Here is a 26,510-nt window from a genome sequence, read left to right on the forward strand (position 1 = left end):
AAGGCAGGATTAATCCAAGCGTGAAGCTTTTATGTTGTTTATGCCAAATTCCGACTTTCTCATCCAAATGTTGCAGCCAACATCAAGACTCATCAGACCAGACAAGGTTTTTCCAGTCCTGTATCATCTAATTTTAGTGAGCCTTCACAAATTATAACCTCTGTTTCCTGTTTTTACATGACAAGAGGAGTAGGAGCGCTACGGTGCGGTCTTCTGCTGTTTTAGCCCATTTGTTTCAAGGGTCAATATGTTTTGTGTTCAGAGATCTACTTCAGCATACTCTAGTCACAATGAGTGGTTATTTGACTTAATGTTGTCTGAGTTTGAAGCAGTCCAGCCATTCTCCTCTGACCTCTGGCATCAATGAGACATTTTTACCCAGAAAAGTTGCCGCTCAGTGGGAAGTTTCTCTTTATCAGACCATTCTCTGTAAACTCTAAAGATGGTTGTGTGGTAATATCCCAATAGATCAGCAGTTTCTGAAATACTCAAACAAGTTTGGCACAACAGCCATGCTGTCACTTAACTCACCTTCCCCATTCTGATGTTCTGATTGAACTTCAGCAGGTCATCTTGACCACGTCTACATGCCTATATGAGTTGCTGCCACCTGATTGGCTGATTAGATATTTGTGTTGACAAGCAGTTGAACAGATATACCTAAAAAAAAGTGGCCATTGAGTGTAAATAGGCTAATGGCAGGTTCAAGATAAAGGGCTAATCAGCTAAAGACTAACCTACCAGGAAAATTACTGATCTTTCTGGTGGTCAGTCCACCCCCATTCATCTTGTGAACCCTTTAGACAAATGTATTAGCCATTAGCAAGCTGGCGTCAATGTTTATTAGATGTGGACAATGGGCCAAAAGCCTTTTTATTTTTTTCCTTCTCACACTGAATGCACTGTTCAGAGGCTTCCAATCTACAAATAGAAATGATCAGAGGAGTGCTGGAAGAGCTTTATATATCAGGGAGTATGGAAAATCAAAAAATTGCTTAGCGTTTTTAATCAGAATACTTCTCTTGTGCTGGAAAATAGAATCAATAAAATGCTCTGTACAAACAAGCTACTGAAGAAATCTTCAGTAGTAGGTTAAGACGGTGCACCGAGTACACCCCTGACCTTCACAAGAAAAAGAAAAAAAAAGAAACTGACAGCTTTATTGTGAATTTGTCTTGCATAACCTCTCAATGGCCACAACAGTTAACCACAGAAAACAGCTTCCAGTGACCGTGACCAATAACACAGGAAGATTTGAGAGTCGGAGGGGAATGGAGCCTAGTTTTGATCTGTGTTGATACACACTCATCTAAAATTTACCCAGATTACCAAGGGTTTGGAGGATTATCCTGCCTCCAAAATCCAAATCACGTAATAACATACAGCACAAACATACATGCATATACCAACAACAGCTAAATCTTAAGCGCTGATGAAATTCAGCGTGTGTACAAATAAGCAACTGTAGTTTTTTTGCCGGGCCATGCCACGCTTTTCTGCTTTCAGCTTTCATTTTGGATCAATATCTGAGCACCTTACAGTCACAAATCATTTCTTGCCCCTTATCCTTTTTCTTCGTATCGACTGGTAAAATACTCAAAAGAGCAGTTTGGACCACAGTGCCGCTCAGTCACTCACTCATTCACACGTCCTCACAGAAGTAGATAGAGAATCACAGGCGAAGGCGTGTTAGAGTTTAATCAAATTTTAATTTCAATTATGATTTTTGGCTCCAATGATTATGAAAACAAGGTAATTGAGATAAAGCGATTATCATGCGTCAGTCGTTATCACAATAGTGCTGTGGCCCCTCCCTGAAAGCCCAGACCTGCTCATTGTTTAATTCAGTTCCAGGCAACATGGTGAAAAAAGGAGTCTTGGGTCAACAAGATCTATTGAGACGAAGTAATAGTCAGAATACACTTGTGTCACTCAGCCCTCACTCGCTCTCTGCTTGTGACTTTTGTGCAGGTCTGTCAGGTCACATAACAAAATTGCCTCGTGGACATGTTGTTGCCACTGTCTGCACCCACAAAACTCCCATGATGGAGACTACAGTTAACAGGGACTTTTTAAAAATTATTTTTATTACTTAAATTATATACATTGATAAAGGAAAAATAATCCAGTGTAAAAAAAAAAAAGAAAAAGTAAATGTAGTAGTAAGTAATCTCGCTATTATTCAAAATATTCACAATATTGATTTTTTTTCTACAACCAAGTCCATCCTGCACATGACAGAACCACATGGACTAAAAGAATTAAGTCTTCTCTGTAACACTCCAGCTGTACTGCAGTGAACTCAGCTTTGGAAATAATGCTGGAGTTTAACATATTGGTGCACAGGGGAAGTGGTGGAGTCTTTAAGTGGAGCGATGGCAGGGTAGGAAGGTAGCAATTTAGTTTATAACTGCTTGAGGATGTGGATTGAGTTTCTTTTTTAACCATGAAAAAGTTTAGAGCATCCCATTAATGGTGTTCAGTTGGGCAAGTTGCACTTCTGAGACTACAGAGGGGATATTTCGGTAGAAGACTGAAGAGGAGGCGGAGGAAAGATGGGCCTTTTTGGTTTTTACCCGGTTTACTCACAAAGAGGAAGGAGGCAATCCTCTAATTTGAACTATTGATCTTCTGTAGATATTATGCCTGGAGTAAGTAGCTACACAGGATATCGAATTCAATAACAGACACAGACACACATATTGACTCTGCAGTTCCCTTCTCACCCAAGTGAGGGAGGGGATTAAGGATTTGATTCACTCCTGCCATTGTCTCTCCCACCAGCCAGATTCCTGCCTCTTAATCGGGCCAAAAGCATCTGACATGATGCACAGGTATTCTCCAAGCTTGCTCAAGGCTCCCATAAGATGCCGTGAATGATTCCCCCGGGTGCTTCGAGTTGCCAGTGCGAAGGATTGGGAGCCTGCACATATTATGATTGGTGAATGTCTCCAGACAAGGCAATGCCAGAGGAAGGGATGTGTATCAGAGTTGTAATGACATCATCTGCACAGGCTATGACAGTCAGGGCGATTTAGAGTGGAGAAGGGTTGGCTGTTGCCATGGACAATCACAGGAAAAGGCTTGAATGTATAATACAGATCAAGTAACGTCAGAAAGATGCTGCATTCATTTTTTAAAATTTTTTTTTGTAAGGAGGGCGAGTCAGAAAAGTGTAAAAAAAAAAAAAAAAAGTAAGAAAAGTGGTAGCCATATCTTGATTTCACAGTTATATCTCCGAACTCTTTGTGGCAACAAGCATAAAGTCCCCCAGTCAGAAGTGATTGGCTCTTAACTGTTTAATCATTGGTTTGCAAGGTTGCTATGAGACTGACTATGATTCAGAAGGAGCGTATAATAAATGTTGGCATGTAAAATAATCCTCGAGGCTGCAGGAGGAAAATGCAGATCCTGCATTCTGCTCAACAACAACACAATGACACCTGCAGCCTGTCTAAATACAAACATAAACTCATTTGTTCATTGATTAATTTGGGAATCTCAGACCTGCTTTTCCAGGCTGTTTTTTCTTGTTATCTCTGTGATCATGAAAATCCCTTAGGCTCATTAAGAACCTGTCAAGCAATCTTAGAGCAAATAGCATAATTTGACTTAAGCACTTATCATACCATTTTCAAGTCCAAATGCCCTCCGAAGCATTCCCTTTATGCAATGTAGGGAGGGTCCTGTTTTTTAATCGTTTACATTCCACCTCTTAATAAGGCAGCACAGTTTATTTTAATCCATTCACCTAAATGCTTGGATCTCACTCCTGTCACGCTGTGTTTTTATTTTTCCGTAAATAAAAGCCATGGCAATGACAGAATTTTTCCCGTGGCACAATCAAAATGCTTTTTTCCCCCTATTTTATAGACATTTTTTTAGAGGTTCCAACACATAATCTGTCAGGGCTTGGCAAGCCATCTTCTATTTAAAACTCAGACCACCTCTGTCAGAAAAGCAATTACTAGTGAGGGTTTCATTTTAATTTAAATAAGATTACATTACAGTGACATGAAAAGGGGGCACTGCCAGGATGGAAAGAACACGAGTGCTCCTTTTTATCTGTTTTCCCCAGCGCTGGGATTGTGGGAAAAGACATAACTGCATGAAGAAAGACTGTGTGTCTTTGGAGGAGAGTGAAAGAGAGGGTGAATGTCAAAGTGTGCGCCTGTGCAGAAAAGACCAAAAACACGTGCAAGCTTATACCATATTGTGTGGGTACACATGCATTTGAGCGTGTGTGTGTGTTAGAGTGACGCATCCTAAAGCAACCAGATTGTGAATAGTGAAAAGCTATGCTTGGAGACAGAAGAGGACAATTACTGCAATGCCTCAGGCTCAAATCAATATAAAAGGCCTGTGCAAAGCAACATCAATGACATAAAGCCACATGATATGTCATTTCCAACTTTATTTTCATGATCCTTCCTCTAATCCTCTCAGCCCCCACATCTGCGTTGTTTTCTTGCTTCAATCAAAGCCACTGCAAGCTGTGTGAGTATCACGGAAAAGCATTCCAAGCATCCGAGGCTGGCTGGCTCATTACCTGGTGCAAAAGAGGAAGCCGTGTTAGAAAAAGCCAGCAAAGCCAACTCTACCGTGTAGTTGCACCAAGTGTCTCACCCCTAAGGTGAATTCTGAGAAAAAAAAAACTGAGGCGCATCATGTTGTAATTATTTTATGCTCTGTCTCTCTCTCTTTTCCCCACCCTCATTTCTCATGCTATCCCGCCTTGAATGGAACAGCGGATGAACTTGGGATCGAGTTCATGGGTAAGACAACTTTTCATTGACTGTGCTGAGTGCTCAATCTTTCCGTGTGCCTCACGTCTGTGAAATACTGCATAGAAAACACACAAAACCAGCACAACAAGGCCGCTCACCTTGGAAAATTAATGTGGGCTAGTCGCCATGGAAACACCGTGGTGGTGAATTAGGTGTATTCTGTCTGCATGAAGAACAGTACCGTTAGAGAGGAGTGATGTAATGAGTATGGAGCAAAGAAAGCGATTCATGTACTGTATAAATCCCTGTCTACTTGCCTACTGTGTACTATGTGAAAATTTCATATCTCGGTAGTGATGTCCAAAATGATCGCGGTTTCCATGGTTAGTCGAAATGTTCAAGAAGCAAATAATATCACCAAGTTCTATTTTGACAAAAATATTCCAAGTTGAATCTGCAGTTTTGATTTGCAGATTTACATAATACATTTGGTTTTCTGTACTTGTTGTGTTTGAATATAAGACACAGCTCTATGTATAATTCACTAAGTCTTAAGCAGATAGTAAAACAAGAAGCCCAACAACAGAAAAGTCTTGTATAGAAGCTTACAGCGTTCTGAATTGTGCGATGCTTATAATGAACAAAATATTTTGTTTGCATGACTGAACTGACTCATATGCAGTGGACGGATAGTTTTCAGACACACAGCAGCATCTACAGCAACAGCAACAACAGTGTGTTACTGACAAGCTGTTAAGTAGCTACAAAGACAAAAGGCCCTTACATTATGAAGTTTATGATTACTAAAATTTAGCAGTCGTTCTGTAGAAAGTTAAAATTGAACTTACCCTCATTTTAAAAGTAGAAGCAATTTAGTTTCTATTCTTCAGATAGTGTCGACCATGTTCAAGCAAGTCTCCGTCAGTACTCTTAAAGGTACAGTGTGTAAAATCTCACAACTGGATGTCAGTAGATCACAGATTGCAGTCATTTGAATTCAGTTTTTTTTTACCTCTTCCAATTCAAGCACCTAGCCATAACCCTAACTACGGTGGCCCCTTTAGGCCAAACACATTTTAGTTAGCTAAGAGAGATTAGAAATGTCAAATTTAGACTGCACTCGATAACTGCTTTGGCCGGCATGTTTTAACATATTTGAATATTAACACTTGAATAAACCACAAATAAAATATTTTGTTGTATTTTACATTTTTACTGCTGAGTCACTTCCAAACCTCTGGCTGCCGTTCATCTGCAGTGAGTGTAGGTTGTCAGTATGCTGTTAACCTCAGCTATCAATAGCCCGAGCATTCACATCTACTCACTGATATGGTTCGATGAGTCGGTGTAGGTCACTTCTGTCCAGTGACAGTAATAGTGAGGTGAGTTGTTAAAGATATCCTGAAGTTTTCTTTCAGTAGGCACTGCTGTTTTTCCTGGCCATCTCAACCCAGTGTATATGTAATGGGTTAATCCAAACTTTATGTGAATGTATCATTTTGTTAGAGAACATAATTACAGACTAATCAATGTGTATTCATGAGTACATTATTCTTTTTTTAGATTAAATAACCTAAAACCAAACCAAGTTCAATTAGGAGGCTGAGCCTTTTTCTGGTGTAGATGTTTAGTCAAGTTTAACAATAGGATCTAAAGTATAATATAAAATATAAAAATCCACAGAAGGTCAAATACTGAAATGAGAAGCAGTGCATATAGATTTTTTTTTAATTCTCTGGATTTTCATTGGAGTTACTTTAGGTACTTCTCTACTTTCCTACAGACTGTCAACAAACTAAGAGAAAAAAAACAAGGGAGGCGAGAGACAATCTCATCACCCCAGACTACACACACACATACACTCTATCTGCAACACCGTTTTTCATTTTCTCTTTTCCCATCTTTTTTTCCACTTTCTGCCTTGCTTTTGTGCATACATAAAAACTAACACTGCATGCTATGAAGTTTTCCATTAACATGGCTTCATACACTGCTGTCACATCACACGCTAGCTCCAGGAAATAGAGGGAGGGAGAGGATGTATGCCCTGCAAACAGCATTCCTCACTTCAGTAACTTTAATCTGGGGGACTAAATTAGTTCAGAATGCTACTGGAGGTGGGCGGATGCATTAGAGAAAATGAGAGCAGGACTGATCGATTGATAGCCGGACAGATGACAGACAGAGGTACAGATAGGATTTTTTTTTTTTTTTTTTTGGTTGGGTTTGTTATTCATTGTGTTCCATCATGAGTTCGTCTTTTCTTTATCAATGAATTGTTTGATAGCTTGTTATATAAGTCTGATATGTGACAGTGTGAGACAGCCTGTCAGACTACAGCAAAGCTCCGTTTGAAGTAGAATTGAGCGCTCTAAAAGTAATCTTGTCTTTTGATTTTCTTTGCATTTTTTTTTTTAGCCCAGCAACTGAAGCTCTTTGTGACTCAGAATAGTTGACTCTGATGTTTTGCAGGCTGAATACCCCATTTTCTCATGGATTCTTTAGCATGAACTTCATTATAGCACGTTATTCTTGTCAAGTGTAGAGTGCATCGCTGGCATAGCGGCCATATGGGATTGTCTTGTCTTTGAGTCAAAATAACACGGCTTAGCCAATATAGCTAAGACTCTTCACTTTGGTGGGGTTCTTTTATAACGTGCTGTTGCATCTAATTTCAAGAATGCCTTGTAGGCATCTGGCATGAAAGGCCTGTAATGGTTTTATATACAGACTGCATGTCGGTTTTCCTTGCAGCCATTCAGCAGAGCTTTGTAGACAGCTGTTTTTATGTTCACATTATGGAAAAGCCTTTTTCATCCTTCAAAAAAAAAAAAGGGGGGGAAAAAAAGGCAAAGGCCTGTCTCAGGTGGTGCTCCACATGAGCACTGATAATGCAGGAGCAGGAAAAAATGTTTTCAATATCTTTCAGATATGCAACCATGCAGAGGTCATTTCACTGATGGTAAAGGCTGGAGGCTTTACAGGGACATGGATTTCCAAGTGGCATATTACTTATAAACAAAGAAAAAAGCCAACTTTTACTGAGCAGCTGCAGGACATTTCTCCTCTTCTACCTGCGCAGCAATAAACAAACACTTTTTTTTTTTAAATCCCTTTAAAATTATAGGATAGAACCAGACTATACAATTCAGTAATTCAGGAGCTTATATTGGGTTTTTTCATATATATACATAGTTATATTTGCGTCATTACACAGTATATTGTCGATTGACTATTTTTTCCAACTCAATAATTTCTCATTTCAGAACATTTATTGTTTTAACAGTAAAAAATGTGATCCAGCCTAACCAAGCTAACCCCCACTATTTATTGGTTGACCGTATTAAATAAGCAATCATGTGCCACAGCAGACCACTCCTGCAGCATTTCTATGGATCACTTCTATATTTAATTCATCCTGCTTCCCTTCTATGGGAGCTGAGTGGGTAGTTTGGACCTCCAATGTTTATATATATATTCACATACTGTCACTCCAGGATATGTTCAGATTTTATCTTTATCTGTTGCCAGAAGCACTCTAATTTTAAAAAGGTTTCTCTCCTGTTTGAACTCAGTTACATCATACTATCAAAAATTGTGTTGATGCAGCACTGATGTAATGCAGAGGAAGAAAGTGGTGGGGCGAGGGAAAAAAAAACGGTGCAAAACAGAACGCATGGTTGCACTCAAACGTTAGCTTTGAACAAAAACGCTCTCCAGCAGTATCTGCCCTCAAAAACAAGAGTTGAGGGAAGTTGATAAACCTGGACCGACAAGCACGGCTCAAGAAGACCTCCCAGGACAGTTCTCTGTTGACAACATCAAAAGCCACAGACAAGCCCTTAAAGGTCAGGAGCAGGTTGCGGTGATGTTCTCTGCACTTTCCCCTGCAGTTGTCAAGGTAGTAAAATCAGACACAGGGGGATTTGTTGTTTTTGAGTGATCAAGTAATGCCACAGGACGTTGCCCGTAAGGTCATGGATGCTGGTGGATCAGAGAAGTGTCTCAAACTCTCAGCGACTTTTGTGGATTAGTGATATGAGTTGCTGGTTATGGATTGTGCTCATTTTGATCATGAGTTAGTATCGTCATGAGAGTTTCTGGTAAGCCAGTGGGTGCGTGCCCTTGAACTCCACACCGTGCACCGTGCTAAGTATTTCAGCGCCACAATCCAGTTGCTCAGTGAGACAGATATTTGCTGGGATCAACTACAACTTGTCCCAGCTGCTTGTGACCTTAAGCCTCTGCCGCTGACGTGCAGGGGTCTGACAAGAAACTCCGGGAGCATTCATTTGCTGCTAATTTCCTGTCGCCATCAGTCTCTGAATGCTGACACATATGCAACCCTTGCATGCACGTACACACCAAGTGCTGGTCCTGCTGTGCAGACAGTCCATCGGTCCCTGCTGGGTTTGTCTGAACGAAATGATTATCACACTTCAGTTAGCACGTCACTGAGCCCTGCCTGTGTCTGCCATGTCCCTATCTCTTCCTCAAACAGTGACATTTACTGACAGCAGCATTGGTCGCTTTATGCAAATGCAGATTGTGGGCAGATGTCTGCGCGCGGTTTCGAGTGTATGTCATTCCACCCTTTATGTGTATTTGGTATGTTAATTCATCATGATCCATCTCTTCCTCTCAGCTCAATCGCAACCATAGTCCATATCGTTTATGTCACAGCAGAAATTCATTGGACTGAACTGTATTCTCTCCTCCACAGAGAGTGGTGACACCTACCAGAGGCAGGTGCTGTCCATCTTCAGCATTGCCTCGGGGATCTGTCTTCTTGGAGTGGCATGTATGGCTCTCTACCGCCACAACAAGTGAGTGATGCCAGCGAGAACCACATTAGTAGCGTATGCCCCCGGCTGTGCAGAAAGAGCACTTTACTATCATGGCATGGAGCCCAATGAAATTCTAAGTGTGAGTCAGCTAGAGGATGTTTTAGCAAGGCAACAAATCTAAATAGTGTAGGATGCATTTGGGACAGATACTCATGTAAGATTTATTTGAAAGTGGTTTTAGCAAGCAGGTGTGTCACAAAATGCTTCACACAAAACAAAATACTCAGATATGGCAAGAGACAGACCAAGTTCAAGTACAGTAGACCCTAAGTGCACGTGTACATGTGTGTGACAAGATAAGAGGGTTTCCTGGTGGCTCAGAAGCAGACCACCAAAGTCAATTATGCATGGCACCAAAGAAGAAGGAAAAAGAAAGCAGAGGGAAAGAACTGGAAGAGTGTGTGTATGTACATTCATTCAGTAGGAGTGAATGAATGCTGTGCTGGCTAAATTAAGCTTGCTAAACAAAAACAAAAAAGGTGGTTTTATTTTTGAGTAGTGTAGTGCCCTGAGCAGTGCAGCACATATTGGTCAACATGAACAGATAGTCTTGGCTCACAGATAGAATTAATGTACTGAAAATTATCCAAAATCACAAGTCCTGTGATAATAAGTCTCTTTCCTTCAAAAAAAAAATAGCTGTGCGCCAGGCTACCGTGGATAAATAGCTTTTCAAACTCCGTGGTTGTTTTTCCTCTCAAGAAAAAATGCGAAATTTTGTTTGTATCAGTACTTCTCAGAAAAGATAAGTAAAGTTTTCAGAAAGGTTGCTTTTAGGTGGTATAACTTCATTATTATTATTTATTAGAGTGGGTTCCTGCAGCACGTTTTAATCCCTCCAAGCCATTAGGTGGTTGGATTATAGTTTGTTAACCCTATAAACCAATGCAATGATTTGTTGCTTTCCACATTTTTAAAAAGTTTTTTTTTTACTTCTCGCCATCATCCTTTATGCAGGAAACACTTAATGAGTCTCAGCTGCAGACAGAATTTTGCATTCTAGAATTTAAAAATGAACATTTAATGGTGAATTAAAATTTAATCCAAAAGTTTTAGGCAGCAATTAAATATTAATCCAATCAAATTTTAATCCGAAATGAAAGAACGGTATCATCTTTTTTCCTTTTTTTAAAAAGATTTATCATAGCAGAAGAATTTGACTTTTTTTTTGTCACGTTTTGCTGTTTCATTTTTTGTGTGTATGTGTGGTAAAGGGAAAAGACAGAGTAGGTAAAAATGTGGCAGAACAACTAAAATTAAGTAGTTTAAGAAAAGTGGAATGTCTGCTCATGTCAGCAAACTTGACTTTACTTCAATTCCTTAGGTTATATCTGTTCCCACTGCTATAACTTAAGGCTTCTTGCTGTATGTATGGATATCACTGCATGTGAATTCTCCCTCTCTCCCCGCAAAGATGAGAGAATCCAAACTTTGGCTTTCATAGTAAATCAATAAAACCTTTGTATTTATCGCTTTTACTTTAACTTTCCTTGATTAAATTCATGTAGTTTTAAATTTTATTTTCATGCATTTTTTGTTCATTTTAAAGCTATTTTTGTGGCGCACATTTACCACCTTAAGTTTCACCTCGGAAAAGTAATCACAGTTGAACGCTGAATGTCACTTTCAGCTATGGTTTGTTCCAGAAATGTTAAATTTCACCGTTTTCAAAACCTCAAACTGTCAAAGGATGTTTTATCGCTGCATAACAAAAAATGCATATATTAGTTCATCGTCACAATTCGCACATATGTGTGTGTGTGTCTTCAGTGAGTAGATGTGAAATTCATTGACAGGGCCTATCTTCTCTACTATGTGTGATCTGTAAGTGAGTCTCAGAAATAAATGGTAACAAGTCAATAAATGTAACAACGTTGCCATTAGATGCGTGTGAAGAATATGACCTAAAAAGAAACCGTTATTAAACTGTGTAACGACGAAAAAGAAGAATGAATCCTCAGCAGAGCAAATGCAGCTATTGTAGGGAGGTTTTTTCTGCCTCATAGAAATCCCTTTGTTTTCCTAATTGCATGCTGTATTGTCATCAGTCTATCCATTGTTCTGGATTATTTCTTTAGTTTTGTTGTAGACTTACATTTGTTCTCCCTTTTTCACCGGCACATTTCCTCCACAGGAGACACAGGGAGAAACTCCAGGCTCATTTCTCCGACAGCCGCAGTCTCAGAGACTGTACCGTCAATGCCTCCGGCCTCATGTCCAAATCTACCCCCAGACTTCAATACAGCCTTCAGCTCCAAAAGGTGCGTCTTTATCAATGATGTATTTATTCATTTCCAGTCACACCCTAATCATCATTGTCACCATCTTCTACTTTATATATACAGTACTTCATATACACATTATAGTCTTTTGAGTTCCTGACAGGATGATTTATGATCTAAAATACGTCTTAATAATCTCTCTACTGGCTCGAGTCTTTTGTTCACACTCGTATCTGACATAGGCTGAGAGGCAGTGGGGAATTATAGCTTAAAATAAATGCATCACACATTACAGAGGAAAAATCTGCCTGCCATGTTCACTGTGACAGATTCCTGTGACAAACTGCAGAGTAGAAATTATAATCTGTTTTGGTGTCAAGGATCCTGAATTCTAAAGAAATCCAGCAGAACTTTATTGATAGCTAAATGTGATTGTGCTTGTGCATATTCATTTTAGTAATATCACAAATAACATTTTAAAGTGATTGGTTTGAAGCCGGCTGATAAACTTTAAATTTTGAGTTAGTTAGACATTCCTCGAAAACCAATACTTTCCAGAAACAATCACATACAGCAATAATAATAAATACAATCTACGACTGCATGCATAATACTCTCAATAGCCTAACAGGGCTTACGCTGATTGATTGATTGCTTTCCTATTATCCCTCTCCACATGCACTTACATCGTGACGTCAGACACATACTGTATACTGATGTTGAAGGAGTAGAAGTGCTCCACTTTAAAGTGGAGCAAATCAAATCAAGGAAAGGTAGAAAATGTCAGAAGTGACAAAGCTCAAAATATTTAACTTAGTAAGCAGTAACTATGAACATTGTTTTACGGTGTACAAGGATACAGTACTGTGCATAATTCTACCACCGATATTCTGTCCAGGTCTTGTGTAATTTGGCATAATACACCTTTTTTTCCTGGTTTCTCTTCCTTAAGAATGGCTTCTCGACAGCCATGCATCAAGATCATTTCAGTGAACAGTAAATGGAACAAGTAAAGGGCCAGATGCCTCTCTCAGGTCCTATATAAGGTCGTTGGAGTGTTTCCTTAAGTACATGACCTTTAGATGCTGTTTATCTGCTGTAGATCATTTTTAGGCCTGCCACTTCTTCTTTTGTCAGCCTCTTGTCCAGTTTCCTCGTTTTTTAAAAGGACACACTGCACACCATGCCCAGATATGCCAGGTATTTGGCTAACAGACCTTTGGGAATCACATTATTTGTGCAAAACTCCTATTTTGTGCCTGCCAAACTGTTATCTTTGGCATTTTTGTCGATTCAACCAAAGAAAGCGGGTGTTCTTTTTGACAGGCTCCTGGTAAAAAGTGCATAGAGATAAAATTTAAAAATGTATATTTGCTAAGTCGGCTGTTATGAGTGGACACAACACAGGTTCATTCCTTAAGTTAGATGCATTTTTTTATGCTTGAATGATTTATATGTCAGTGTTAATTGGCTTTACAAATAAACAAACGGACAAAGAAAGATTCCTCTGGGAATGATCAGGCACGAGAACTGAAGTGGAAATAAGTTAAAAAGCAGCTAATGATGAAAGGAAAACCTCGGAAAGCATGCAGAACAATTGCAATTTCAACCAAGCATCGCTCCTTTGAGGCAAAATATAAAGAAATGATAGGTGGCTCGAGACTTTTTCACAGCACTGTACATTAGACATAAGTCATGTAAGTTCAGGCCAGTTGTTTTCCCTAGCTAAATAAGGGAACTGTTGTATATGGTGATGATGGTTACATATGGGATTGGTGCTTTTTGATGTATACGTGTATATATTTTATCAGTTATGCAGAATCTCAATTTTGGTGGTTAGCATGAATGTATGCACTTAAATGTCTAGTCCTGAGTCCCACCGGCTATGGACTAAAAATTGAGGGGAAAAAAAAGTTGTGGAGGGGAATAGAGAATTTAACAATAGACACATTTGTTGGCTTTCACCATATTTGCTGGTACACTAGCATGTTCATGTGCTGCTGGACTTAAATCAAACTAAAATTAAAATTAAGTAAAATATTATGAAACGTCTGGTTACTTTCACTTTCGCTGGCTGCTGTTTTTTTATATATCAGAGCAGGATTCTTTTAATTTGCAAAACACAGGTTATAGCTGCTCTGCCAGACATTTCTTCCTTCACTTCACAATTATTCCATTCTGGTGGTTAAAAAAATAAGTGAGTGATAACAATTTTAGTTATTGCAGTTCTACACTTTTGGGCACTTTTATTGGCAATTTTTATTTATTTGCGATAAAATGTTTGTGAAACTTGTGAATTGTGGTTGTGATTGTTCTTCACTATGTTATATAAACATAAAAAAAAAGATCTAAATAAAACTGAAGCAGCAAAGGGCACAAAAACAACAACTTTGTGCCACTGCCAAATGGCAGAAACACGGTGCTATTATAATCAAAATGCCAAGTTAAAGTACTGTATTATCATAACTATTAACAACAACAACAAAATACGCAAAAAGATTTACCTCAATTATACATAATAGGCTAAATAAATAAGATTTTGGGTGTTTTACATTTACCTAAAAATGGCTCTTTTGATAGTAAAAGTCCCCAGCCAATGAAGTTGATCTACATAGTAAACGTTGCTGGAATTCTGACCTCTTTAAATAGAAGAATGTAAAGTTGTGCCCATACTCTGGATCATGAATCCTGAATTCAACATCCAAGCACAGCAGCACAGTCATAATCCACAATGAGCACAAAACTGTACATTACAGCAGGTTCATGTGTTTAAAAAGTTGGATTTTGCAAATTTGAACTACATAACCCTCAACCAACTCAAAAACTGAAGGAGACTAATATTATGTAATCATTTATCAACTAATAAACACATAGCATCAGCTCTAGGAAGGAAATTTCATCCAGGCGGGCAAATAATTCTTGGTTAAGAAAATAAAATGGCAAACCATAGAAGAAAAAGTGGCTCAGAATTCATTAGAAGCCACCACAGCCTGCAGCAGCAGCAGACACTGCAGAGGAAACAAGTGACCCAGACATTCTTAGAAAAAGCAGAGAGAAGACATGGATGGCACTGATAAGGCTAATGTCTCCACAGAGGGGTAATTGCACTCTACTGCACACTTGTAAAGGTTTCATCAAAGAGTGCGACCGCTTGGCATAATGCGTTCCTACTTTCTTTATTTAATTAGATGGATATTTTTTTTGTTTTTGTTTTTAAAGAAATTCAGTGTGCAGTCTTTCTTTTATCATTTCAGGAAGTTATATGGAGTAGTAGTCCATCATGTATCAATGCTAAAATGATAGAGAGATCAATTATAGATTTGACGTTTCCACTTCTGAAACATAAATAGTTTACAGTTTCACAAATCTCATTTTAATATGTATGGGTACTAAGGTAGCAAGGTTATTAATACTGATTAATACTATAATACTGATTTCTTTATTTTCTGTATGTTTTTCACCCTTAAATGTTTCACATCATCAAAGAAAATTAAATATTAGTCAATGATAACACAGGTAAACACAAACTGCAGTTTCTAAATGAAGCTGTTTATTAAGGGTAAAAAAAATCCAAGCCTACATGTCCCTGTGTGAAAAAAATGATTGGCCCCTAAACCTAATAACTGGTTTGCCACCCTAAGCAGCAACAACTGCAATCAAGCCTTTTCGATAACTGCCAATGAGTCTTTTACAGTGCTTGTGGAGGAATTTTTGCCCACTCATCTTTGCAGAATCGTTGTAATTCAGCCACGTTAATGAAGATGTTTTTTGGCAAATCTGAGACAAGCCTTTATGTTCTCTTCAATGGATACCATTTTTGCAGAGTGTCCTGAACTCTGGCCTTAACTGAAACATGTGAACCCTACGGTTCATTAATGTTGTTTTACTTTCTTTTGTGACCTCCTGGATAGGGATGGGTATCGTTTAGGTTTTAACCGATACCGGTACCAAACCAGTTCTTTTGAAATGGTGTCAGTGCTTAAACGGTGCTCGAACCGGTGCTTAAAGAATGGAGAACACAAAATTGGTCCAAAAACCTCTCATGTTCAGCTGTTTTTTTGTAAAAAGATAACAATGTTAGCCTTTTCTGCAGCTATAGGGCATATATGGTATCACTCTTGGCTGAAAGCAGTGCTTAAACAATGGAAAAAACACAAACTTTGTCCAAAAACCTCTCATGTTTATGTGTTTTCCACTTTTTCTTTGGTCATTTTAGCATTTTTGGCCAGGGCGAAGGGAGTATCTGCCATCAAACAAGAAGACAGCCGCATGTAACTACGACGGTGTTTGCTAGTTCACCTTACATGCATTAATTTAATAACGTGGTTAGCCTACTCAACGTAAATTACACACGGACAACATTAAGCCACTCACGCAGAGAAGAACGGCTGCTGCTGCCATCATCACCCGTCATCATTTCTGCTACACTGGCAGGGCTAGGGGCCAGGACTCTACTCTTCGGGTTCTTTGGGGATGTTGCTAACTCGGTGCATTTCTCGGCTTTTAAAAAACGCTATGGCACCGGTATGGCACCGGATACCGGTAGCCATCCCTACTCCTGGATAAGTCGTCGATGTGCTTTTGTAGGAATTTTGGTAGTCCAGTCTTTCCTGGAAAGCTTCGCCACTGTTCCAAGTTTTCTCCATTTGTGTGTAATGGCTCTCACTGTGATCCACTGGAGCTCGAAGGCTTAGAAATAGCTTTCCACACCGGTAGATGTCTGTGATTTTGTTTCTCGTGTGTTTCTTTAGATTGTGGCATGATGTGTTGCTTTTAGAGATCTATTATGCTGCTTTGCTTTGTCAGACAGGTTCTATGTAAGTGATTCCTCAATTCAGCAGGTCTGCCAGTAATCATCCCTGAATGTATTTAGTGAAACTGAACTCAGATTTTCAAAAAAAAAAAAAAAAAAAAAAAGGTTAATCACAGTTAATTCGCAATAGGACCAGGTAGTTTTGGAAACCTTTTCTCCCTTAATGAATGAAATCATCATTTAAAAACTGCATTTAGTATTTCCTCAGGTTATCTTTGTATAATATTAAAATGAGTCTGGTGATCTGAAACATGCAAGTGTCACAAATATGCAAAAAACTAGGAAATCGGTAAGAAGGCAAACACTTTTTCACACCACTGTATATGGAGGCTTCTTTAATAATTCAACACTGTCTGGTGTCACCCACTGAAACAAACACCCCTTAAGCTAACCCCACCCACGGATCTGCAGTTGGCACCATCTGAAAGCTTTTCGAGGGTGTCATTTGAAAATCATGGCTCTGGGCAGCTGATCGCTAAGACGCTGTACCACCTTTGATGCAAATGTTAAAAAAGCTGTTAAGTAGTTGTGTTTAAGTAATATTTAAAAAATGCTTTCATATAAGCACAATAACCAGCACAACAGCAACCTAAAAAAGGGGAGACTCAGATGGTGGTATCGGGAATGTGTTAGGGCTCAGCGGGTGAGGCAGTGAAGCCCTGCATCCAACCACGAAATGCATTGAATGCTGGACAAAGGAAGAAAGCCAGGAGGAAGGCAAAGACAACACGGAAACACAAGCTATAATAGAACAGTGTGAGGGAAGCTTAAGGTGGGATGTGAAAGATCACTGGCTATAAGCACCCAGGAGGGGGCATGAGCTGTACAGACCAACGAAAGATTAACAAGTGAAACCTGTTTTTCCACAGATTTGACACAATGACCCCAGACCACAGCTTCTCTCCACCCACTCCCTCAGCTTGTAACCATCTAGGGAGAGGACATGTGGGTGTGGGTGGTGTAGTCCTACAATATCTCTATTTTCTTTAAAGTTACACAGACAAAATGAAAATACTTTCAAAGGAAGAACAGAGCAGAGTGTTCTTAAATAGGCTCAAAACATTTGGTGTATGCAGCATAACCCAGCATCAAAGCACAATGGGGGTTTTTGTGCATGTGTTCAAGGCAGTAGGATGGAGGATGAGTGCAGCGAGCTAGAAAAAAATGTCTGGCTCTGACAAGGCAGGTGCAAGAGGGGAGGATAAAACTGAAGTCCTTTTTTAGTCATTGTCTTCCATTTGAAGTCTCTAATAAACTAATGCGGCGCTCAGTTGTTATTAACTCTTTGAATTCTGGGATTAAAGAAAAAGGCATTTCCCCTCTAGGTGTGATCACTAAAGACATATATGCTGACATGATGAAAGCATATGCAAGGCAAATTAAATCCTCAGCTCTTTTTAAAAATATACACCTGGTCACCTTCACACTCCTAATAGAATAAATTTAACTCTTGTATTCAAAGCATAACGTCACTCCTAAGAGGCACACTCTTGAAACGGCGTGCATTTGATGTAAGTGGTGGCGACGCCAGTAAAGCTGTGTAAAAACCTACAAAATCCATATCAAGATGGAAATTATGGAGAGATTAGCTTTAGGAAAATATAATGATTTGGGTTATATTAGACCCTTATGGTGCATTAGCCATATGTTAAGAACATGCATGGACATGGTCAAGGCAACCTGCTGAAGATCAAACTGAGTGTCTGAATGAGGATGAAAGGCAGTTTCAGTTACTTTAAATGTGGCATGGTTGAGTATTTCAAAATCTGGTGCTCTACTGGGATTTTCCAAAACAACCATCTCTAGGGTTTACAGAGAATGGTCTGAAAAAGAGAAAACTTCCAGTGAGCTGCGGTTCTCTGGGTGAAAATTGATGGTGTTGATGCCAGAGGGCAGAAGAGAATGGCCAGACTGCTTTGAGCAGGAAGGCAACAGTAACTGATCACTAGTAAACAATCATTCGTTAGAACTAAAGTATGCAGAATGCACACAACATTGAACCTTGAAGCAGATTGGCTACAGTGGCAGAATACCACATCAGGTGCCACTCCTGTCAAGAAACTGAGCATAACATTTGCATAGGCATACCTAAAGGCATACCTTTTGCGTAAATACCATGAAAGCATGGATCCAACCTGCCTTGGATCAACAGTTCAGGCTGCTGGTGTAATGGTGTGGGAGATACTTTCTTGTCTGTGAAGGTTCTCAGTCATCCAGGTCATCGTAGTCTAAGGAGCTTGGAAAGAAAAGCGTCTGAACTTGAAGACGTTTCACCTCTCATCCGAGAAGCTTCTTCAGTTCTAGGGTCAAATGGTGGAGAGTCCCAGGTTTAAACCCTGTGGGAGTTTCCCCCCCCCCAAGAGGGACAAATCGACGCCCTAATGATCCTCTACCTAATCACACGAGTCAAGGTGTGAAAACGGGTGTAGGTCACAATCAGCCAAGGTTTTGGGTGAGCTCATTGTGAAACCTGGCCCCACCCTATCATGTGATTTCCTGAGGTCAGATGCCCCGGGATGTGAGTGGGCGTTAAGGCGTCTGGGAAGGGACTGGATTATAGATGTCAGAAAGTTTGTGTCGTAAGCCACCGCCTCTGTTCAAAGATGGTTGCTCACAGTGGACATAAATGGCCTCTTTTACTCCTCTTTCAAACCAAGATATTTTCTTGGCATACTTTAGGCCCCTTAGTACAAAGTGCTTTCAATTTGATTCATTACAAACTGTACTGTACTCACTATACTCAAATGGCCTCCACGGCCACCAGAACTCTTCTGCGATGTGGTGGAACAAATCTGAAGCAACTGTGTGATGCTTTCATGTCAATATAGACCAAAATGTCAGAGAAATGTTTTAATGTCCTCATCGAATCCAAGCCATGAAGAATTAAGCTAGCTTTGCCAAAGAAACAAACCGCTACTAGCAAGATGTATCTAATAAAATTTCTTGTGAACGTGTAAGAATAGTGTATTAGCTATATGTTAAGCACATGCATGCAAACCTGTATTGACAGCAACCTTCTCCACCATTTTCCTTGTTATGCCTGAGGCGATGACCATCTTTCCGAAAAGATTAAAGGGTTTATATTTTACATGACTACAGGAGGTTGCCCAAGTAAATAGCCATCATTTTAACCACCCCTTAAGAAATACAGATGATTATTATTTTTTAATGTTTTGATAGGGCACCTGAAGTGGAACATGAAGCATTATATATACTGTATGCACATATGTAGCTATTTCTGTGCAAATGTTTCTTCCATCTGCAATTCAGACTATACATTTCCACATGAACAGCTACTTCAAATACACACTTGTAAACAGCTGGGACTTGTATATGTCAAGTATTTTACAAAGGAAAGGAAATGAAACGAAAAAGAGAAAATGAACTGTAAGTACATACTGAAACACCCCTCTGTGTCCACTGTTATTTGAATCAACACCTCTGTGGTAATAATATGTGTCAAATGAAAGAGATGGCTTATACACCCATGAGACAGGCTGCACGGCAACAGACATGCGCTGACATGAAGGAATAGGGTCATACAGGCAACGAGGGCATCAGCTTGAAGCTTGAGTGGTTCTAACTAACTAGTCTTCTAAGAAGAGTCCCTCTCAGGAGTGAGCATGCTATATAAATACTTCATCATATCAGAATATTTTAATGAATGCTCCGGTGTGATTCAAGGCTAGGTTCTCTTGAACCATAGTCGGTTTTATTATCATTTCATTAGTATTATTAATATTATGAAGTAATGTGTTTTTCGTCTAATTTTGTTTGCCAAAGACTTTCTCAAGATAATTAGAGAATCGTTCATTTTGATTCATTAGTTTTTATCAGATTGACGTTGTTTAATGAACTTCAAACATCTGGGAAAGGTTTGATGGAACAGCTTCAATTAGCACCCATGTAGTATGTCTCAGAAAGTGTGAAAGTGTAAAGTATTGAAGCTGTGCTTCTGCCATCAGATAATCAAGCAGAGTACAATTATGAGTATGAAATGGATCAGGGCTATTAGCCGCTTGTTCAGCAGGGGTGTTGTGTCAGCTGAAGGGGAGATATGATAACTTCTACAGGTATCTCAGCGACTATTAAAAGGAAAGGACAGTGCAGCCTGAATGTTAAATCCAAATCTGAGCATGGCAGTGCATAATTTGAATGAACTTGTTAACATTTAAATACGGGGTAGAGTCGCATTTGTTGTCCATTAAAAATCTTCACACCTTGGCCTGAAGTGTTAAGACATGCTCTTTCAGTAAACGTACATGCAGTTTTGAGCTGCTAGCTCAAAGACTGTCCTTGTTGAAGAATGGTCAAATATCCTATTATGCACAGTTCAGGACCTGTGATTTGATCGTAATCCAAGGGGGATTATGGCTGCTCTGAATGCATAGGTTTGCTTTACTTCTTAATATGAAGGTGATAGTCAACATATTGATGGGGGAGGGTTTTTTCCTGTCACTCTCTCCTTCTCTTGTATTTTCCTTGTGTGTGCACATTGCGCTGTGTTTATCCAAGGTTCACAAGTGGCATGAAACAAGGCAAAATTGTGATGGGAGGGAACAAGCAAACTGGGTTACGCCAATGGGCTACGCCACTGTCTGCCAATGGCAGACCTGAATGGCATGGCAGACTGCCAACAGCTATTTATTTTATCCCCTGACATAGATATCTTCCCCCAGGAAGCTTTGCCATGGCAATTGTTTTACAAAGTGAGGTGTTCTCCCCCCGCAGGGTATATGAGAGGGTGGCCAAATGATACTATTTTCTTGCACAACTAGTGAGCAGCGGTAACAGCTTCTTCTGGGAGCCAAACGGTGTATGGGGAAAAAAAAGAGGCTTATCATTCATGAGAACCGTGAACCCAGCACTAAGTCACATGCAATTGCTTTAGTGATGTACAATCAGACAGCGAAAGAGAGAGAGAGCTGTAACTGGAATGACAGAATTATCTCATGACTTAGTGTTTCACAGAGGGGGTCTCGGGGCGTTCACGGTCACTGTGCCAGAGCTCTGACTGCAGCCTGTTGTAAGATAATAGTTTTAATTTTGATAAGAATAAAGGGAAAGAATTGAGAGGGCAATTTCTTTAGGAAACCATTAATGTAATCTTGTGTTGGATTAATTCTTGAGTGAATCAGGAGTGCTCTGAGGGCCAGTGTGGAGTTTATTCACAAAGTGTCCCCTCCTAATCTGCCGCTTTAAAATGTAAAATGCAATTAAAGACGCTCTGCCTGACTAACTGGGGATACATCAGCGAGAGAACACGCTCGACCTGACTGGGGATTGCTGCTAAACTCATAGAGAATTATCAGCCTTATGTGTTATATCCTAAGCTTCACTTCTGTGTACTTACATAGCTACTTACATTGGACATTTTGTTTTTCATTTTAATCGTTACAGCAGTGGAATCGAGCTACATTTCCGGGTCTTTTGCTGAGTATAACTAATTGAGTATCTGAGTTTCACTAACTGCCTGCGCAACTTTCTTTATTTCTTGCAGAGTTGCACTTCTCACGGATCGTCTGTTAAGGGCGGCAAAGTGGCACCAGGGGCATCAACAGTAGCTCCACCTATTCTCAGCAAAGCACTGTCTAAAGGGAAACGCTTCAGGTACAATTATGACATGCTCTTTTTTTTTTCCTGCCCTGTTTCATATCTGGGGCTGAGTCAGCATGTTTGAGCCATAAGGGGCAGTGAGGTGAAAAATTTAATCATCCCATGTAGTGTAATATGTATATCGTCGAGGCCGCTAACAAAAGAAAACAGATCACATACACATAGAGGTTAGATCTTATATCTGCGTGCATTTTATTGTATGATTATTGGTTCAGCGAGCATGACATAAAAAAGAAAAAACAGAGTAGAGGCTGTCAAGCTAGTTGAGGATGGAGACGTCTTTATTTACATGGCATTCAAGTAAATTGTTCAAAGTAATTAAATGTGTCCTCGGGCATCTCCTGAAATGACTAGTTGAACGCAGATAGGAGCGAACATAATAACACTCCTCCAAGGAGAAGTGAATTTAATGTCCAGAGTTAAACACTGACTCAGCCCAATTTTTATGCCATCCTTCAAATGACAGAAGATTCAAGGAAATGAACAGCGTTTTTGCTTTTTGCTACGAGGGATATCGCAAGCAGGGTTGCTTTGTGATCACAGCACTCAGTATCAAATGCTGCAGTTTCCAATCCTCAGAAGAACACAGGGATGTGGCTATAGGCCGCGCTACAATGGCCTCATCTGAGCTGTTTACAGAGACGTTTCATTTGCTTTGATGATATGGATGCAGGCACACTTTGACAGTTAATGCTATTCAGTCACACGACATGTAAGCCTGCCATCTTTTCAAAGAAGTTTATTTTCCTTAGAAGCTATTACACGGATTGTTGATCCTCATACTTGTTGCCTGTTACCTGAGATGATTGGTACCAAATCTGAATAACAGTGTTGGAGCTGCACATTATGTTACAATGCAAGATATAGCACTGTGCAAAAGTCTTGAGCCACCCTTTTCTTTGTATTTTTGCGTGGGAAATGGTACATAATTGCAGTGATTAAAACTTGCAAACATGCATGGAAATGAAGCACAAACAAGCAAACGCAAGGCTTTCTAGCTTCTTTCAGGAGTCTTCAAAAATAGTTCTCCAGGCTTGTTGAAGGAAATTCAAAGCTCTTCTTTGCATGTTGGCTGCCTTTTGTTCTGTTCTCTGTCAAGATGTTCCCACTGCTGCAGTATTACTGAGGTCTGGGCTCTGGCCAGATCAGTCTATGACTGATAGTGCTCCATTGTGTGCTTTTTCTTTTCAGGTATACTTGAACTGGGAATATGTTTTGAATCATTTTCATGCTAAAATATAAAGCCGTTTCCAATCAGATGCTTTCCAGATGGTATTACACGCTGGATTGAAATGTAATTATTTTTCAATCAGTTTTGACAAGATCGGCAACGCCACTGGCTGAAATTTAGCCCCAAACCACCACAGAGCCTCCACCATGTTTTAAAGATGGTTGTAGACACTCAATGTTCTGGATCTCCTCCATTTATACTGGTTAAATAGTTCTAATACTGTTTTATGACTTGTCAAACTGCATTAGCGTTCACATTTTCCATAGATTCAACAAAAGAAAGGGAAGCAAATTATCTATTTTTGCAACTAGCTGCAAATAGTTTTTTGCCAAGTTGTTATGTGTGGACAAAATGCTGATTCACCCCTTGAGTCAGGTGCCTTTTTTATGCTTGAATGAATTTATAGGTCAGTGTTGTGGCTAGACAAAAAAAACCACCACTTTCATAAAATTATAAGAAAATCTGGCTCATTAAAAGAGAAATAGAAAGAAATCGGGGTGACTCAATACTTTTAAACAGAACTGTTGTGCATAAGTTTTAACATATTTATTTAAAACCTCATTATTTTTGGTTTAGCGTGATGGATTTTCCATATTCTGCATCAAAAGCACAGAATACAGAATGTACAGAGATTAAAAGAGTCTATGTTAGGGTAGAAAACGGTGAATGGCGAGCTTGTCTCTATATACCGAGGAAGGTTTTTTTATGTGTGGCTGACTGTGATGCCACCTTTAGTGAAAGCCCCACTGTGGCAGCAGTTATTCTGTTTTAATGGACCAGTGCTGTGTCAAAGAGGAAAGTTTTTTACAAAAAAAGGTTGTCATATGTGGCTGCGGGGATGGTACCATCTCCCTCTGGTGTTTTATTCTCCGCAGTGTCGTGCAGGTGCCTCATGAAGGGCAGCTGACAGTCAATCATCTGTTCAGCTTGCTCTCAAAGTAGGCCGAGGCAGGGGAGAACTAGACTGTGATGGATGATGTTGAGATGCTTTCAGCTATTGACCTGAAAGTGGACCACAACGTGAGCTATCAGGAGAACTGCACCATAAAAATGTGTCAATATGGCCTATCAATACTGCTGAAAATGGTTACCTGTGTCTCATTGGTTTATAATTAGGCTGGATTATATGCAAACTGATTCACTTGTAATGCAGATTGCCTCTGTTGAGCTGAGATTTTGTTAAATGTCACAATACGATTCTAAAACAGCTGTAACGTAATCTTTAACCAACTTAGCATTAATACGTTAGTGCGTCTGAACCTTATGTAATTAGCATTAAGCACATTTAAGGCTGACAGGATTTGTTGTTTTGCACAAGCAAACGTTATCCTTTAATACACGTCACCAAAGGCATTAGCAATATCTTGCCTTGCAGTCAATGGAAATGTCTGCAATAGAAGATATTTGTTTAAAACCCATAAATATCATCCAACGTTTGCACTAGTGGAAAATCCAGAAGATCTTATCAACATTTTTGAAACATGGTTTGTTGCAGAGAGCTTCTCTGTGAAAAATAGTTAGGACAGTCTTCTTCAAAAAAGACAAGTGATTGACTGAACCATCTGCGCAATAGCCCCACCATGGGCTAAACTCAAACAGCAGATCAACAAGCCACAGGACAACCAAGGAACATCAATGAGGGGAAGAAAACAACAGATTCGGAAGACCTTGAAAGCTTTGAAAGCTAGCAAGATTTCTTAAAGGAAATATGCATATAAAGGACTCCTAAAGATACTTAACAAATACTTTGTTAGGTGATTACATATAAGATCCATTATTAAAGGTAAACCAGACCTTTAGTTGACCTTATACACCCCATAGTTCCTCATAGGACTCCCATTTCACCGACTTCAGTGCGCCTTTGATTGCATGCAGTAGTTGACAAACTTAGTAAGATGGATTCTCTGGTGATTATGAATCTCGTGTGAATCCAGATCTCTTGTAAGGTAAATCAACTTAAGTAGAATTAATCCTTTGAGGACTGCCATTGCACAAAATCCCATGACTGTCCCTAGATTAAGTCTCTGGGCAAAAGAAAAGTGCTCGAAAATAATTGAAACAGCACAGCTCACTCTCTTCAGCAGGGCTGCGCCATTTAATACTGTTCACGGTAATACCGGTATAATGTTAGGCAATCATAAGAAAATGAAATATCGCGATAGAATATGGGTAAAGCGTGCATGCGCAGTGCCTTTGCTTTAATATGCACATGGCAGAAAAAGCGGACACGGAGAATGAGAAGGGCGAAAACGGATCGTTGAATGAAACGGATGAACCAGAATTGGTTTGTAAAAATGCTGCAACTTCAGTGGTGTGGAATTGGTTTAGCTTTCGTCCGTCAGATACACACCAAAGCACAATTTTTGGTAGAGCATGCAAGTGGGCCGTCGTTATTACCGTGTTTTTCAGAAAATACGGCACACTTAAAATCCTTTGATTTTCTGAAAAAGCGACAGTGCCCCTTATAATCCGGTGTATGAATTCTGGTTGTGCTTACTGACCTTGAACCGATTTTATGTGATACACGGCGCTCGAAAATCTGTCAAAAAATGTTTTAGTATGACTTTGATAAGCTATGAAGCCGCACCGCTTGATGGATTGTCGGAGCATTACAGGTATCGTAGGCAGGAGCCTCGCGGAGTGATATGCACTGTGCTTCAACATAATATTACCGTATTGTGTTTGTATAACCTCTTTTTAAGTTTTGTGGATATTATACGTGGTTATGCTGAGGATATGTCGGCCAATTTTCACTGGAAATGGTTAAACTGTCAGCAAGGAATTTGCATAAAAAAACAGCTGCTTGTTTAAGTGAAAATACATTGATGGGTTTTTGGTTTTTGTTTTTTTTGCACTAATAAAGTTGCGGAGTTGTAAATTATTTTGTCTCGTGTTAATTATATCATCAGTTATATCGTTATCGCAAATTTTCAATTTATATATCGTGATAATATCGTAGGTCGATGATCGATTTTGTAATCGTATCACCAGACCTGCGACCATATGTTCTGGACACTCGGGTAAAGAGAGGGGCTGAGCTGTCAACTGATCACC

General features: G+C 39.5%; 1 protein-coding gene across 1 annotated transcript in view; it reads left to right on the plus strand.

Moving 5' to 3' along the window:
• nrg3b (neuregulin 3b) overlaps window positions 1–26,510 on the plus strand; it is a 212,889-nt gene that overhangs the window by 165,801 nt on the left and 20,578 nt on the right. Inside the window, exons 4-7 of the mRNA XM_005928150.3 lie at window positions 4,749–4,775; window positions 9,451–9,553; window positions 11,709–11,835; window positions 22,110–22,219. Of these exons, the coding sequence (XP_005928212.1) occupies window positions 4,749–4,775; window positions 9,451–9,553; window positions 11,709–11,835; window positions 22,110–22,219 (367 nt within the window). The remainder of the gene's footprint in view (window positions 1–4,748; window positions 4,776–9,450; window positions 9,554–11,708; window positions 11,836–22,109; window positions 22,220–26,510) is intronic.

This window comes from Haplochromis burtoni, unplaced genomic scaffold, assembly GCF_018398535.1.
Source record: "Haplochromis burtoni strain Fernald_Lab_line unplaced genomic scaffold, NCSU_Asbu1 Contig_108, whole genome shotgun sequence".
In the NCBI taxonomy this organism is placed as follows: Eukaryota; Metazoa; Chordata; class Actinopteri; order Cichliformes; family Cichlidae; genus Haplochromis; species Haplochromis burtoni.